General features: G+C 42.2%; 1 protein-coding gene across 1 annotated transcript; it reads right to left on the bottom strand.

Moving 5' to 3' along the window:
* Nucleotides 1-2,006: 2,006 nt before the first annotated feature.
* Nucleotides 2,007-12,784, bottom strand: CCDC117 (coiled-coil domain containing 117). Its single transcript, XM_004017458.5, has 5 exons — nucleotides 12,471-12,784; nucleotides 11,725-11,778; nucleotides 7,715-7,939; nucleotides 7,135-7,272; nucleotides 2,007-4,920 (listed from the first exon to the last, which is right to left on the bottom strand). The coding sequence occupies exons 1-5, from the start codon at nucleotides 12,650-12,652 to the stop codon at nucleotides 4,683-4,685; spliced, it is 837 nt and encodes a 278-aa protein (XP_004017507.1). The 5' UTR covers nucleotides 12,653-12,784; the 3' UTR covers nucleotides 2,007-4,682.
* Nucleotides 12,785-18,358: the final 5,574 nt, after the last annotated feature.

Below are 18,358 nucleotides of genomic sequence, written 5' to 3'. Positions count from 1 at the left end.
CCCAAAAGTTGATGGTTATCTCCTATTCCACTTTGGAAGGGTTTTACTCTCGTAAAGAGTTATATACACTATAGGACATGTTTCACAAAAGAATGAACCTGTTCAAGAAAATATCCTAGAGAAAATATGACCTTCAAATTACAGACTTAATAACCTCATCATGCTGCCTCTTTTCCTCAGGAAACCACTTAAGATGAGTTCCCTAGTTCATAAAAATTATTTCACCCATGCCAGCATTCTATGCTAGTATTTACTGACTGACTACCTCTGGGGAGGTCAGTGAAAGCAGACCAAATAAGATGGGGTTCAAAGAATCCCAAGTGGCAAGGCACAGCAGGCTATGGTTTCAACCAAGTAGATGAATACAAGGGAATGCCTTTGGTGTGACTGGGAGCATGCCCAGAAGCACACTAGTAGGCAAGACGATCGATGGTCACTGAAGCCAGAGTTCAGTCCTAGTGCCTAGCAGTGCAAAGTTTAAACTCTGAGTTTCTGTTTTGTAAATATAAGAAAGCGTGCTTCCAGCTGCCCCCACAATTAAAAACCTGATCACCTGATTTTCTAGAACTGAAAACTTTAGTGCTGAGAATCTATTTAGGGATTATTTAAGTAAATGTGGGTTTCCCAGGTGTGTCTGTAGTAAAGAATCTGCCTGCCAAGCAGGAAATGTGGGTTTGATCCTGGCTTGGGAAGATCCCCTGGAGAAGGAAATAGGAACCCATTCCAGCATTCTTGCCTGGGAAATCCCATGGACAGAGGGGCCTGGCAGGCTACAGTCCATGGGGTCATAAAGAGTTGGACACAACTGAGTGACTCAACAACATAGGCAAAGGTACAGATATGTTTTAGCTTTCAAAATTATATAACAAGCATCTGAAGATTGGGGTTCAGGTAATTTACATTCAGTGACATCACATGAAAGAAACAGCTGTATTAACAGGAATAACACACAAGAGTATAGATTATTTGTTTTCATTTCCTGCACAGATGGGTGAAAATGACTAAACACTGTGCTCAGACCTGAGAAAACACCTGATATTCAAGGGTATCTTCATATTGAAACACTAAATTGAATAGTTAAAAAATGAAAATCAGGATCTTTCTCCACAAAACCAAAGCAAGATTCTTATTAAAAGCAAAAGGTTGTACATAGTTCTGATTATAAAAGAAATAGGTGACAGATGGCTAGACACCAATTCCTGGAACCTTCAAACACCAATGTGTGCCTGCCTTCCTGCTTTTCTAGCAGGTGTGCTGCGGGTACAGGCAACGTAGGAACAGACATGTAGGCAGAGGCAATTCCTACACCAGGAATACTTTATGGCATCAAATTCTCATCTTCAAAGACATTCAGTCGATCCCGTGACTTCTAAAGTTAACGAAGGGACAGAAGACTGGCTTGTTTAGCTAACCGGTTTTTAAAGACAACATCCTGTCTTCTGGAGCTGTACTCTAACACCATATTCTACCTGCATGAAGTTCATCTTTCAAATGCCACTGGTAAGAGTATTTGAACCAAACAGATACATATACAACCATGTTCCCTCAAGGTGTTAAAAGTTACATTGCCTGAACTACACCTGACTGTAGTTTATTTCAATGAAATCTAAACATGTTAGGTATTGCTGTCAAGAAACTGTATGTAAAACCACTGGTCAAGTAGGAAGAGCCCTGGACCTGGTGAACTGATTATACTAAATTGTCACTATCTACTTAGGCTGAGTTTTCAAATCTATAAAAATAAATTAGGTAACTTTTAGCTGTGATTTTCAATTCCTGTAAAAAAGGTAACTGCATCAAAAACTCTGCCCACCCACAAATAGGGATCCACGTTTATCCAATAATGGTTGTAAACATGCAGGCAATACTGCCACCCAGTGACCTGTCAACTCAAGAAAGGGAAGACCATGTTACTGAACATTAAGGACTTTTCCTACTTCCTGGACTTTCCCCAGACTTGCTGATTTCAATTTACTTAAATGCAGAAATACAAATACCTCAAAAAGTCCAAAACACTTAAGTTTTATTGAAAACAATAAAATACAGAAACACCAGATTCTCATTTTAAAGTAAAACTGACAGCATCTTCCAGAACTTTCCTAGTATTCCACCATTCTTATCACTATTTAAAAAACAAAGCCAAGTTCCAGATCCAAAATAATCAATGAACCTGCTGGTAAACATTCTTCTCATGGTTAGAGCTACCACCCTTTTTTTTTAATTGGACATTTGCACCTTTTCAAGAATGAGTAGCAATTTTTGATTAATATCTGTGAGAACTGGACTTACTTTCTTCATATTAATTAAAAACAAAACCACACACACCCTAATCAAACTCAGAGGAAATATACATTTGTTCATTAAAGCTCACCTGCTTTAGATAACCTTTTCTCATCACACATTAGCACAGTAAGCCAATGTTTGATCCATGCTGTAAAAGTTTTACAAAATGAAAAGACCTGTTAATTCCCGAGGGAAACCTTAAGGCAAAAACAAAAGCCTTACCCTACAAAAAGGGAAACAAAGCAAGTCATGGGGCCTGTGGAGACGGCTCAGATGAGTAAGCACCACAAGGATGAAGAAAATTTTTGTATAAACGAATGCGGGTTTAAAAAGGTGCACTGAACATCCATGTTTCCCGCAGAAATGATGATCGTGTCAGATAAAGTAACTCCTGAAACAAGTTCTGCCTGGATTTCAATTAATAGAATCCTGCTAGTTCTCTCCTATATAAAGCCTTGGTATCAGAGCCTTGTTCAGAGAGCTCTTTCCTACTGTTCACTGTACAGACCTGGACCCCAGGCCTGTCCAACCCCCCTACAGAGGACAGTGTAAGTGTGTGTGTGTCCTTTGGAAAACTGTCATCTCTTCTTCACCTCAACACTGGGACTAACTCCAAATTCCAGGCAGTCACTTCCTCTTTATGAGCTGTAGCAGAACTAACTTTTTATCTGGAGACTTCTTTAAGGCTACAAATGTTACAAGTTGGTCCCATTAAACAATGACCTAGAGGCAGCTGACATGGCGTGAATCAAACACGTGCACGTTTCAACAGAACACAGTTTACATTCATCTCTAAATCTGAGATTAAGAAACTAGTAGCTGGTTTCCAACTGGTTTCAATACTGGTTTGAAGTCTGAATAATTTTACTGTGTAGACATTAAATATTTTGTTTAAATATTAAACATTATATCTTTTCCTGACTATCCAGACAGAAATAGAAAAAGCAGGAACTACAGGCAGAAGAAACAGTCCAGTTAACAGACTTGTGACTTCTACGCCATCTGTAACAAGGGGAGGGACTTCGGCATGGGTTTCAAAATTGCCTGGGAGCTGCCTCCTAAAGTCACCTCTACTTGGCTTAAACCATTTTTTCTATACAAGGTATGTGATTCCTACTAAAGAAAAGAAACCCAGAAAACAAAACAAAAAGAACTGGGGTGGTCTGCTGTCTGATAAAAAGGGCCAGTATTACACTCATTTAATAAGTTATAGTGGGTATTCTGTAGCACTAAAGGGACGGTCACTTTACTTTGTACTACTGAGTCCTTGCCAAGGCAGAAGAGCTGTTCCTGAGAAAAAAAATACTTCAATCCTGGTTACTCTCAAGAGGACACCTTGAGCCTGGGTAGGGTCCTCCGGATGATTTCTGGCAGGCAGGAAGCTATTCTCTAGTTAACTTCTAGGCTTACTGCACAAAGAGTTGAAGCACCAGGCAAACTGGCTATTTCAGTAAATCTCAATGTCACTTGCATGTGCTCAGTTAATTATTCAGTCAACGTTTCCTAAATTAACATTAAAAAAACCCAAAAAACAACTTGCTTCTACAGGCACATTTCTATAACTACTGAAATAACATGCTGGGCTGAGCTGATACGGCACTTCCTCAGGATTATCTAAGGATGCTTCTCCCAGAGCCAGTTCACACACTGGTTACCTCACAATCTTCTCAACTATCACTCAAAGTTAATTAGGCTGTAAACATCGCTGAAGAGCTGGGTTTACCGATTATGCGGGGGAAACTGAGGGGCCACAGGAGCACAGGGTAAAAAGCCTCGGAGGAAAACATTTTGTTTTGTTTTCCACGGCACTGCCAGAGGCAAGGAGGGGAGCCACAGCACTACTGGCTATTTAATCAATAAAGCTACACTGAACTGACAACTAATACACAAGTTTCAGAGCCTCGTAAATTCCCCAGCAATAGGCCTAAGCTACTGTCACCTTCCTCCTCCCCAGTAATATCTAGTCACCATTATAAACAGAGCTCATTTATCTGAAGTTGTGGCTCAACTGTCAGGGCACAGTTGTAGCAGGGAGAGTACTCTTTTTTTTTTAATGCATCTTTTTCAACTCAAGTGTCTGAATATTCTCCAAGTATCTGAATGACTTAGACAATGTGACAGATGACTTAAAAGTCACATACGGCTTCTACACTTGACTCTGCAGAATGTACTCTCACATTCCTTTAATAAGCCCCCTAGAAAACTGCTTTTCCCTTGAGACAAGTTTCCTTGGCAAGAAGTTGAAGAAATGGCTACCCCAAATCAGAGTCCCACCCCAAATCACAGGTGGAGATATTACACCCGTTTCCAAATTTTCAAGTCCCTATATTGTACAAGCAGGCTCATGACTGAACACATAAGCCTCTGCAACGTGACAACTTTAGTGTAGAAACTGGTTTCTAGAGTTCCATCTCCTCTTCTGTGCAAGCAGCTGTCTCCAAACTATTGTAAACAGGCAACCCTGTTGGCCGAGGTTCCAAGAACAGTTCAGTTCTTTGAGGAAAGGCAGTGCCAGCAGCTGCATGCTTAGTTTGGCTCTCTCCTGTGTAGTTCTTAGCATCAGATGACGGCTTTGGCTTATCAGAAAGGAGTTCAGGGAGAGGTTTCCAGAGCACAAGCTCCATGGAAGGACGGCTCCTAAGACAGGAAATATATATTTGTATCAAGAACTTTACAAAGCAGAAATAAAAGACATAGGGTGAAAAACTAATGTTTGCTACCTAGTATATAAAAATTTATGGGAGGACTTCCCTGGTGGGCCAGGGGCTCCATATTGGGAAGACACTCCCAATGCAGGGGCCCAGGTTCCCCTCCTGTTCACCGAATTAGATCCTACATGCTGCAACTAAAAGATGCTGCATGCCGCAACTAAGATCTGGGCAGCCAAAAAAATAAAATAAAAAACAAAACCGGATGCGATGTGATAAAAATAGGAGAATTATGACAATCCAAACTTATCTTTACAAAGGCCACTCAAGTACATAAAATTTTAGAGTTCTGCACGCATTGTAAGCAAAGCAACTGGCTGCACTGAATGCTGTGATTAGAATATAAATGTTCAATATGAAAAACAGAGGCCCTTGATTTAACATTATAGTTTCTTCTTAAATTGTGGTTAGTATTAGCAGATGTCAGTTATTATCTTGTACTAAACCATTATAAATAAAAAGAAACACTGGCTAAACACACTAAAAATACCTCAGCAAGCCTTCTGCTTATTAGTACAGCTACGAAGTATATAATGCTTTGTGCAATAAGCCACTATCTGTGTCTACCACACCCCAACCTATTTCATCTAGTGGTGGTTTGATGGTTTCTGGGACCCAAGCGCAAGGCAAAATAAAACACAATGAGGAACACCCCACAAAGGTTAGCTTCTGGAAAACTACCAAGAGCAGCAAGTGCCAATGCTTTACACTGGAGGGCAATGTGACCTGCTTACTCGTGGCCAAACTATTTACCCACCCTCAGGGCTGGGTAGTTAATTATAAGCTCAAGCTAGGAGGCTAATGCAAAACCCCCATGGGCTAACATCCAGCAGTAGGAGAAACCACAGTGTCTAAAGACAATCATCTACCTAGCACCAGTAGGACTGGTAGCCGAAGAGAAGTTTTCAGATATCTGACACTTAACTCTCACAGTTCCAAGTCTATTCAAAGTCTTTTCTAGGAAAACACCTACAGGGTACTTTATATCTTGCCTACTACAGTTGGCCCTCCATATCTATGGGGTTTTGATTTGGACCATTTTATATAAGAGACGCAAGCATCCCAGGATTTTAGTATCTGTAGGGGTCCTAGAAGCAATCCCCCATGGATATTGAGAGACAACTGTATTTTACAGAGTAAGGGCCAATTGAGCCCACTGAAGTCATTCTCATTAATTACAGGCTACCGTCAGTTTTACGTCGATGGGCCCAGACTGCGTTGCTTTCAGGGTCTCACGCTCGCTTCCACTTCCCCTACTGTCCTTACACTGTGCTGTCACTGCCCACCAGCCATGAGTTTATTCTGCTCTCACTTGCTGTCTGTTTTCTACTCTGATGGCAGAGGAAACCAGGTAAGTGAGCTCATCAAAATGGCTCTTAGAGCTAAAGGCCTGAGGGGCCACACACTGTGAGATACAAGTATGAGCTCTAGACTGTGGCCTTTGTGATAACTTTTTTGACTGCTGGTAAACTTTTCAGTTTTTTCCAAGGTCTTAATGGTGGTCCAAGATAAGAGAGAGCTACGTAAACAGGTAGTTTTCAAGTGTGGTTCCTACAACCTATCACAGTAATTTGAGAGAATGGTTTCTTTCTTGCTAATCCTCCCATCCCCAAGTATTAGACTATGAGTGAATTTCCAGACTTCAAAACAACCCAGGGGTAAATAGCAAGGCAGCCACTCCTGTGAACTTCCAATTCCCACTTGCATAGCATTCCACTCACCCCAATGAACTAAGAAAAGGTCTCCAACCTGGGCTAAACATAAAACCTACTGAGCTTTCACTCGGTTGGTGATCAGAAAGTGTTTAAAGACAATGAGTCTTCCTTTTAAGATCGTAACTGGGGACTTCCCTAGTGGTCCAGGGGTAAAAAATCTGACTGCCAATGCAGGGGACATGGGTTCAGTCCCCTGGAGCAGTATTTCACAAGCTGAGGGTCAAGCCATGCAACACAGCCACTGAAGCCTGTGCACCCTAGAGCCCGTGCTCTGCAACAAGAAAGCAACACAGCTGGAGAGCAGCCCCAGCTGCTGCAACTAGAGAAAGCTTGTGCACAACAACGAAAACCTAGCACAGCCAAAAAGAAATTTAAAAGAACTTTTTAAAAAGATCAGAGTTGAATGGAAACCAGAAACCAAAACTTACATGGACTCAATCATTTTTTTTGTAAAGATTTCATCAAATTCCCTCTTCAAACCTGTTTTCATGGTATCAGAAAGGACAAGGCTGGGGAGACGATTAATATTTCTGTCAGCTTCAACTTCTTCATCTTCGTCAATTATTCTAAACAAAGGCAGACACAAAGAAAAAAATTATTTGGTTAAACATATATTCTATTAATTGGACAAAATTTTTAAAATAAAAAAGGATAAACTCAACAGGTGCTACAGCAGAAGGTCAAGTGAAGTATTAAACTCTACTTTGGAGAGAAATAAGTATATACACAAGAGCTGTTCAACATTTGATAAAAAAGATCAAATTTGAAGGCTAAAACCCTCATAAACCAAAAAATTAATATTCAGACATAGCAAATGAAAATATTTAGTACAATTTTATGAAAAATGCTTACTTTAACATTTAAAGTGCATACTTTAAGCTTCTTGAGTTTTATAGTTTGACAGGCTGAGGATTAAGGAATCACCAAATGATGAATTAGACCAACTTGAAAGAGAGGAGATGTTACATAGGAACAACAAGAAGCCAGCCGGATATGCGGCCCATTTACCTGTCCTCAATTTCCTGAAGCCTCCTTCGGGCAACTTCACACTGTGGTTCCCCCGTTGTCTGATCCATCTCTTCACAAATAACATCTAACATGCCAGGTGCAGAAAGGCCACTAGTGCACGGATTTACTCCATGACCCTCTATATCCTGATGTGCACAAAGAATCCAGTCATTAGGACCAGCACAGAGCCCTGCTTCAGTTAGCCTTTTCTTTCTTACTGGACAACTGAAAAAAAAAAAAAAAAAAAAAAAATCAATGAAAATCCTGACTAATACAAATGAAACATGTATCACCACCATTGCTAATAAAATTCTGCTATGAAAAACCTCTTCTGAGAGTATGTGATTACAAGATGGAAAATCCCACATTTTCTTTTCTGTCATTCTCACAGCCACCCTGAGATGTTCCCTTAACATCTGTCAAATTAGGTTGCACCTGCCAAGATTTTGCCTTTCCAGATTAGAAGTGTTTGATATGGGAACTTAAAGTCATTCTTACTTACTCAGCTCTGGAAAGGTCAAGTGGGAAGTAAAGAAACCAAGAATCACAAAGTAGCAATTCAGGGCCAGCCGTACTTTTTCATACTGCTGCAGCTCCATTACACTGGGCATATGAGGAGGTGGTCTGCAGGCATCCTATATTCCCTTAGGGCAAAAATACATGCTTCATCAGGTCTGCAGCAAGTACTACAGGTGCAGATGACATTGCTAATTTCTTTGTTCTCGCCAAAAATGGTAGAGGCTGTCATTTGCTGTATGGGTCCCTGCCTAATGGGGTGCACTTTTCTCCCAGCTTGCAACATAAACTATCTTCACTTTCTAGAAAATTTTACATTTCACTGAGACCATAGGAGTTCAATTCAGATTGCTTTAAATATGTGGAAACAAGAACGTAGAAAACTAAAGTGCCCCCTCTAAAGTGTCACATAAGGTGAGTTGGATTTTGGGTACCAAATCCCAGAGACAGATGCTGTATCCTCTATGCTTTTCATAGGGGATTCTCACTAAAACCTCCTGCCTTGTTAGGGAAGTTCAACTGCTCAAGCTCTTAACACAAACTAGTATTTGTAAGCACTGCAACATGCCCAACATTTAGTTGTTGTTTAGTCACTAAGTCATGTCCAACTCTTTTGCGACCTTATGGACTGTAGCCTGCCAGGCTCCTTTGCCCATGGGATTTTTCAGGCAAATAACTGAAGCGGGTTGCCATTTCCCTCTCTAGGGAGCTTCCTGACCCAGGGATCGAACCTGTTCCTGCACTGCAATTCTTTACTACTGAGGGGTGTCCTGAACAGACAACCAGCCCTGCTCTGAGTATTTAGACCAAAAGTACGTTATTGCCTGGGTATCACCAAGCACAATCTCAATCATATGTTTAGCTTATAATTAGTTTTAACTCATAAGTAAGTACTAAGAATGCCTCTCCATAAATCAAACACTTCCATAATATTTGGATAGTTCTAAGGTATGCGATGTTTTGGAAAACAGAAGAAAAAGCTATACACATAGGAAATCATCTAAGAAGGAGCAGAACAACTTTATAGAGATCAATGATGATTAAATCCCAGAGAAAATGGGACATAAAAGACTTTAAAGTTCTGATAAGAGCCACTAAAGTGGCAAGCAGGCAACACACTTCTGGGCATTCGACATCCAACTGTCCAGTCCCTTATCCTCCCAGGGCCTCAATCTCTCCATCTGCAAATTAAAGATGGTTAACTTTCAAAGTCAATGGTTTTTACACTTCAAATTTTTTATTTATGACATTAGAATCTGCCTGCGATTCAGGAGACTTCAGTTTCATCCCTAGGTCAGGAAGATCTTCTGGAGAAGGGAATGGCCCACTCCAATATTCTTGCCTGGAGAATTCCGTGGACAGAGGAGAGTCTTGGGCTACAGTCCGTGGGGTCGCAAAGAGTTGGACGTGACTAAACAACAAACACTTCCACACTTTCAAAAGATAAAAGCAAAGAGGTCCTTGTGCATCCACAGCAATCCCAAAGCTATAAAGAACGTAACTGTTGTCTGGTCTAGAGATTTTTTATTTTAAATTTTTTGGCCATGCCACATGACATCCAGGATTTTAGTTCCCCAATCAGGAATCAAACCCCCGCCCCCTCCATTGGAAGCATGGAGTCCTAACCACTGGACCACCAGAGAAGTCTCAGATGGTTTTTTAAACTGAGGCAACTTTCAAATCTACTGTCTTGTAGGTCTATGTATCAACCTGGTGAGAAAATTAAAAGTTTCTGTTGGCAAAAAAAAATAATAAATCACACAAAAGCTGAAAGACAACAAATCTGGGGAAAATACAACATACATAAAAAAGACCAATAAGTCAATAAAAGATCTGCAGAAACATGAAGAATTCACCCAAAATGAAACACAAATGGCTTAAAGGAAAAGATGGCTTAATGAAAAAGATGTTCAAAATCGAATATAATTTACAAAACATAAATTAAAAGTGATCTAATTTCTTTAATTATAAAAGGCTTGTACTCATAAAAATACATATAATAATTATAAAACAGAAATCCATGAAAGTAATATTCAAGATACAGAATGCCATCAGCATCCCTAAATGGTACTCTATTCCCTCCTCCCTGTAAGTACAGTCTTTTACAACCATTTCATTTAAAAAAAATACACATTATCATGCATATAAATATGCAATATTAAAAGCTTTTAGTTCTGCCTGGTTTTGACCCTTATATAAGGAATTATACTGACTATGTATACATTCGTGCTATGTTTCTTTTGTTCCTACTATGCTTATAAGACACATCTGGGTTGGTACGTGTGGTTCAGTGTTTCTTTTTTGCTGAACTAAACTCAGCAAAAATTTATTATGTCCAGATACTGTTAATTTTGACCCATCATGAACAAGGATGCCATAAACTTTCTTGTACATGTCTTCTGATGAGCATGCATAGTCAAAAAAAGAACTGCTGGGTAAATGGGTATGTGTGCCTTCAACTCATTCAAAACTGTTTCCCAAAGTGTTGTAGCAATTTACATTCTTATCCAATAGTGTCTGTGAGTTCCTGGTGTCACAGAACCCTCCAATATCTGGTAGTGGAGTAGTTTCTCACTGTGCTTTTAATATCCATTTCCCTAAAGACTGATGAGGTCAAATATCTTTTCATCTGTTTGGTCATTTTGATATCCTCTTTGGGGAAGTCTTTTACTCATTTTCTTTTTTAGACTGCCTGCCTATAACATGCAGTATTTTCCCTATCAGTTAAGAGGTGATCAAAAAGTTTGAAAATACAATTCTGATGAGAAGATGGAGAAACACACATTGCCTAAGTTTAAAGGAGTATAAACTGCCAACAACTCTTGTTTAAAATTCAAAATGCATACATTTAAAGATTGAGCAATTTCCCATCTAGGAATCCATGTATCTAATTACAAACACAAATAACTTAAGAACAGTCACTTTAGATTTGTTAGTATTAAACTCCATCACTGGGAGACTGGTTAATTACCTATTCCTAGCTTTACAACGGAATTCCATTCAACTGTTGAAAAACAATGAGATAGAACTCTATGTGTCCATATGTAACAAGCTACAGGAGAGTAAAATGAAAACACCAGTGTTGCAGTGTTAACAGTATGTTACTATTAAATGTAAAACCCCAGAATTATACAGCTATAAACTTGCACATTTTTACATTATCTTCCTTAAAGGGAAACAGGCAATAAGGATAACCCTCTGGGGAAAACTGGGAGCATAAGATTTTGCCTTCTGGGAATTTTTTTAAATTTTGTGCATGTAATAATACTCATGTGCCTCAAAGTTCAAACATGACAATCGCTTATGCAGTAACAAGCTTCCCTCTGACCTGCCCAGCTCACTTCTCTAAAAGGCAACCCGTGATGTCAGTTCCTTGGGCCTCCTTTCAGAGACACCTAATGTTCCACCTTTTCACTCAAAAACAAATAGTTATGCATATAAAATAGGTTAAATTAAGTGACCATTAAGTGACTAAAAAAGCACTTGAAACTTACTCATCATCCTCCTCCTCCTCTCGCTTGTGTTTCTTTCTACAGTGAGTTGAAATACTGTTAAACAAACAAACAAACTCAGTCAGTTGAGAAATTTACTGAGCTGGTACATTCAGCATCCAAATTCAGGCTCCGATAATCTTGCCCACCCCACTATCAGCTCTCCCCTCCCTTGCCCTGTGGGATGGATATACAAGTCACACGGTCAGTCAGGTAAAAGTGTTGGCTGGTCCTGACAAAATCACACTGAAAGCTAAATTCATTCGGTCAAGGCCGGGGGAGATAAACTGGGGCGACCAGCCTAGGGAAAACGTATCGGGGCAGGCACCATGCTGAGCACTTTAGTTTATGATCCCACTAGAAGGACCCATTTCTCTCCCAAGTTGCGGATGAGGAAACTCAAGAGTCCGAGAGTCGCTGAAAGTTACTAACAACAGCTGCCGGGCCGCAGTCTGGAGGGAGCGAGGCGTGTGCGCGCCCAGGGCAGCTCCAGGCCCGGGTCGGTCCTGCTCCCATCCCCGCACGCCCCGGGTGAGCAGACCTCTCCTCACTTCTCCCGGCGCAAGCGCGCCGAGGTTGGAACTGGACCCCCGCGCTGTGCGACCTCCGCGATTTACGGCAACCGCCTGTGGGGCTCAGTCTCCTCATCCGCAACTTGAGGCTCAAGAGCCCCCACCAGGGTCGCGAAAAGGGTCAACCCGCCCGCGCCAGAGCCTACACCCGCCCCCGCCGTCCGCCGGTCTCCTCACCGTCCGCGCGCCGCGCTCCCGCCGGAGCTGCTCGGGGTGGCGCGAAGTCCCGGCCGCGGGGCCAGCTCGGCGCCCTCCGTCCCCGGCGGGAAGGCCCGACCGGCGAAGGCCGGCGGCGGCTGCAGGAAGTCCGAGCCACCGCTCAGGGGAAGGCCGCTAAACGGCCGGCCGAGCGCCGCCATGGCCGGGGAGACGAGGAGGCTGCGCCCACGGCCCCGGCCGTCCGCGTCCCCGGGCCCGGCAGCAGCGGCCACAGCGACTGCCGAGAGGTACCCGCCTCTGAGCCCGCTTCCCGACCCCACGTCACGCCTTCTAGAACCCTCCACCCCAAGCCGCCCGGAGCACGCCGGGATTTGTTGTGTGTGGCGAACTGCTGGCGCGAGGGCTGCCGGGAGCTGAAGTCCTTGAGGACCACAAACAAGATGGCTGCCCGGCCGAGTCTTCGGGGCTGGAGGATGGCCCTACCTACCAGAGGTCTTAGGTCCAAATCCTCACTCGTCAAGTAACCTCTGTACCTCAGTTTTCTCAGTAGTAAAACCTGAAAACAGTAGTACCTATGTTCTTAAGATTGATAGGAGAAGTAAATGAATTAAAACCTCTAGAGCCCTTAGAAGTTCTAAGTTAGAACACTTCTTGGCACATAGTGTTAGTCGCTCAGTCGTGCCCGACTCCTTGCGACCCCATGGACTGCAGCCCGCCAGGCTCCTCTGTTCATGGACTTTTCCAGGCAAGAATAATACTGGAGTGGGTTGCCATTTCCTTCTCGAGTCTTCGGTGTTTTAATGTAAATGAAGTTGGTGACACTTTAGAGGAAACAGCACGGAAGATCAGGAAAAGCCTCAAAGTTCTGAGCGGTACTGGCAAGCCTTCCAGCCTCCCTCTGGGAGCATCCAGAGACAACTGCTTGCTAAAGGGCTAGCAGAGTTGGCCATCCCAACCACTGATCACGACCATATTTCCCGTCTCGGGAAACGGCACCGTCGTCTAGTCTGAGTTGCTTATACCAAAGTCAGTGCCCTTCAGTCAAAGACCACCAAGAACTCATACTTGTGTTGCATATGGACACATAGAGTTCTACTTCATTTCCTTTTCAACTGTTGAGTGGAATTCTATTGTAAGGCTGTGTGTGCTTAGTAGCTCAGTCGTGTCCTATTCTTTGCGACTCCATGGGACTGTAGTCCGCCAGGCCTCTGTGTTCATGGTGATTCTCCAGACAGGAATATTGGAGTGGGTTGCCATGCTCTCCTCCCGGAGATCTTCCCAATCTAGGGATCAAACCCAGTCTCCTGCATTGCAGGTGGATTCATACCGTCTGAGCCACCAGGAAAGCCCCATTGTAAGGCTGAGTGTAGACAAATCTAAGTTTTTTGTATATATTTGCAAGCAGGTAAATGGATTCCTAGGTGGAAAATTGCTGACAGTGTTTTTAAAATAAACATGTTCAATACAATGAGATGCAATGCACTGAATGTTTGTGTCCATTGCACCTCATTGTATATTAACCCAGATGGAGTAGAACATGAGGTTAAAAACAAGAAGTTGAAAGAAGCAAACATCAGCAACGAGCATTTATTGAGCACTTACTTCCCTGGTGGCTCAGACGGTAAAGCGTCTGCCTGCAGTGCAGGAGACCCGGGTTCAATCCCTGGGTTGGGAAGATCCCCTGGAGAAGAAAATGGCAACCCACTCCAGTACTCTTGCCTGGAAAATTCCATGGACTGAGGAGCCTGGTAAGCTACAGTCCCATGGGGTGGCAAAGAGTCAGACACAACTGAACGACTTCACTTTCACTTTCTTTCACTATGCTAGGCACTGCTTCTCATTAACTCCACCACAACTCTGTACTTCCCTGGTGGTTCAGACAGTAAAGAATCTGCCCATAATGCAGGAGACCCAGGTTTGATCCTTGGGTCGGGAAGATCCTCTGGAGGAGGAAATGGCAACCCACTCCAGTATTCTTGCCTAGAGAATCCCATGGACAGAGGAACTCGGTGGTCTATAGTCCACGGGGTCACAAAGAATCTGACGAAACTGAGCGACTAACATACACGTGTGCTAGGGCACTGCTTCTCATCATCACCACTTTGCAGAATAAGAGGCTAAGATTCAGAGAGGTGAAGGACCAATCTTAAGGTCTCACAATTATAATGGTGGTTCTGGAAATGTTTGATTGTTTCTGAAACTAGTTATATCATCACCACTTTCTACAAGGAAATAGAAACTTTTTTTCCCCTGCTGAGCATCCTCCAAATGCATATTCGAGGAAAGATCCTTGCATTAGTCAGGGTTCTGCAGAGAAATAGAAACTACAGGATGTGTGTGTATATATATATGTATAAAAGAGGAGATCTATTATTGGAACTGACTCACTTGGTTACAGAAGCCAAGAAGTCCCACCATCTGCCCTCTATAACTAGAGAACCAGAAAGCCAATGATGTAATTTAGTCTGAGTCTGAAGGCCTGCCAATCAGGGGGCTGCTAATGTGAGTCCATATCTGAGTGTGAAAGCCTGAGCGCAAGGGCAGAAAATGGATGTCTCAGCTCAAGCAGAAGGAGGGAGCCGGTTTGCCCTTTCTCCTCCTTTTTGTTCTATTAGAGCCCCCATGGCTCAGTCGGTAAAGAATCAGCCAGCAATGCAGGAGACTGCCTGCCATTCGATCCCTGGGTCAGGAAGATCCACTGGAGGAGGAAATGGCAACCCACTCCAGTATTCTTTGCCTGGGAAATCCCATGGACAGAAAAGCCTGGCGGACTACAGTCCCTGGGGTTGCAAGAGTCCGACATGACTTAGCCACTAAACCACCGCCAGAACCCCCAGTGGATTGGCAGATGCTCCCCACATCAAAGAGCCATTTGTATTACTCAATTCGCCAATTCAAATTCCAGTCTCTTCCAGAAACATCCTTAGAGGCACACCCAGAAATAATATTTCACCAGCTATCAGAAACTCACTTAGCCTAGTCAAGCTGACGCATAAAATTAACCATCACAATCCCTAAAAAAATTGATGTTCCTGCTTAAAAAGAAATACAACAACCTCTATAGGACAGAGAAAAACCTATATGTTCAGGGCTTGCCAATGACATTCCAAATAGAGGACCCCCTTCTCAAAAGCAGTATCTGGGGGCCTCCCTGCTGGCTCAGTGGTAAGGAGTCCATCTCTCAGTGCAGGAGACACAGATTCAGTCCCTACTCCAGGAAGATCCCAAATGCTGTGGAGCAACTAAGCCCGTGAGCCACAACTAGCACAGCCAGAAATGAATAAGTAAAGTTATTTTAAAACAAAAAGAAAGAAGGAAGAGTAAACTAAATACAAAACAAGCAGAAGGGAGGAAGTGATAAAGATTAAAGCTGAAATAAATAAAAAATAGAAAAGGGACTTCCCTGGCAGTTCAGTGGTTAAGACTGCACAGTTCCAAGGCAGCGGGCACGGGTTTCATCCCTGGTTGGGGAACTAAGATCCCACATGCTGCAACTGAGACCTGGTGCAGCCAAATAAATAAATAGTTTTTTAAAAATCAAGAGAAATGAATGAAACGGAAACTTGATTCTTTGAAAAAGCTAATGCAATGTGACAAACATTTAGCTGGACAGATCAAGAAACAGAAAGCAAAGACTCAAATTATTAAAATCAGGAATGAACGAGGTAATTATAAGGGAAAACCACAAATAACTATATGCCAACAAATGAGACAATTTAGATGAAATGGATAAATTCGTGAACAAATTAATAAAACTGATTCAAAAGAAACAAATTTTGAATAGGCCTATGATAAGAGACTGAATTAGTAATAAACAATCTTCCTACAAAGAAAAGACCAGGTCCACATGGCTTCACCAGCGAAGTCTACTGAATATTTAAAGAAAAATTGACACCAATCCTTCACAAATCCTTCCAGAAAATAGAAGAGGATGGAAAAATTCCCAGTCCATTATACAAGGCCAGTATTACTTTGATGATTAAATTAGATGCTAACTAAAGAATGTCACTCATCATCTGGCTTTAAAAGGATTAGGTCATTAGCCACTGCACTAGCTGACTTTCTGCCCTGAAAGGACGTCAGGGCAGAGATTAGGGATGAGGCACTCTGCTCTGGGAAATCTGGCTGAACAGGTCTGCAGATAGATAGTTTCAGGAAAGAATTTTATGAACCCAAACTCTTGCATCAAAGCACTAAAATCATTAACTAAGATATCTGTTTCTACTTTAAAATAGTACAATATTTAAATTAAAAAAATCAACTGTATTTCTATACACTAGCATAAATCAGAGAAGGCAATGGCAACCCACTCCAGTACTCTTGCCTGGCAAATCCCATGGATGGAGGAGCCTGGTGGGCTGCAGTCCATGGGGTCGCTAAGAGTTGGACACGACTGAGCAACTTCACTTTCACTTTTCACTTTTATGCATTGGGAAGGAAATGGCAACCCACTCCAGTGTTCTTGCCTGGAGAATCCCAGGGACTGGGGAGCCTGGTGGGCTGCCATCTCTGGGGTCACACAGAGTTGGACGCAACTGAAGTGACTTAGCAGCAGCAGCAATAAATAATCTTGAAAATGGAATTAAGAAAATAATTTTGTTTACAGGAGCATCAGAAAGAGTAAAATACTTAGGAATAACTCTTAACAAAATAGCATGTGACTTTTACACTGAAATTATAAAACATTTGAAAGAAATTAAAGACAATGACAATCTGCCTATGTTCATGGGTCAAAACACTTAATATTGTTTAATAGTTTTTAAATTGAAAAATTTTTTTTCTTGCTGCACCTGAGACATGTGGGATGTTAGTTCTCTGATCAGGGATTGAACACGCCTCCTGCATTGGTAGGTAGAGCTCTAACCACTGAACCGCTGGGGAAGTCCCATATTGTTTTAATACTGAATACTCCCCACATTGATCTGCAGATTCAATGCAATCCTTATAAAATTTTAGCTTTTTTTTGCAGATATTGACAAAATGATTTTAAAACTCGTACAGAAATGCAACTGTTGTGTAACAAAAAGATTTTGGCCTTTATCTCTGGTTCTGGAGGGTGTTTCTGTATCCTGAGAATTACCTGACTGATAGGTGTGTGTGTATTATGAGCTCTATGGGTTATTCCTGAGTTTATGCTAATGAATGAGGTGATCCCAGATGGGGGCTGGTCATCAAAAAGACCAGCTATGTGATTAGAGGGTTGGGGCTTTGAGCCAGCCCAGCACCCAGGGAGAAAAAAAGAGACTGAAGATTGAATCCAACCACATGGCCAATGATTCAGTCAGCAATATTTACACAGTAGTTCAGTCAGTCGAGTCTGACTCTTTGCGACCCCATGGACTGCAGCACACCAGGCTTCCCTGTCCACCACCAACTCTTGGAATATATTCAAACTCATGTCCATCGAGTCAGTGATGCCATCCAACCATCTCACCCTTTGTTGTCCCCTTCTCCTCCTGCCTTCAATCTTTCCCAGCATTAGGATCTTTTCCAGTAAGTCAGTTCTTCAAATCAGGTGGCCAAAGTATTGGAGTTTCAGCTTCAACCTCAGTCGTTCCAATGAATATTCAGGGCTGATTTCCTTTAGGATGGACTGGTTGGATCTCCTTGCAGTCTAAGGGACTCCCAAGAGTCTTCTCCAGCACCACAGTTCAAAAGCATTAATTCTTCGGCGCTCAGCTTTCTTTATAGTCCAACTCTCACATCCATACATGACTACTGGAAAAACCATAGCTTTAACTAGACGGACCTCTGTTGGCAAAGTAATATCTCTGCTTTTTAATATGCTGTCTAGGCTGGTTTTACACAGTAAAACCCCAGTAAAAACTGGATGCCAGAGCTCATTGGAGGTTTCTGATGATGAGCACATAGATATGCTGGAGGATGAAGCACTCTGAACACATGGG

The sequence above is a fragment of the Ovis aries genome, chromosome 17 (genome assembly GCF_016772045.2).
Source record: "Ovis aries strain OAR_USU_Benz2616 breed Rambouillet chromosome 17, ARS-UI_Ramb_v3.0, whole genome shotgun sequence".
Classification (NCBI taxonomy): domain Eukaryota; kingdom Metazoa; phylum Chordata; class Mammalia; order Artiodactyla; family Bovidae; genus Ovis; species Ovis aries.
Note: the sequence above shows the minus strand (reverse complement) of the source record. Positions and strands in the feature narration are given on the sequence as shown.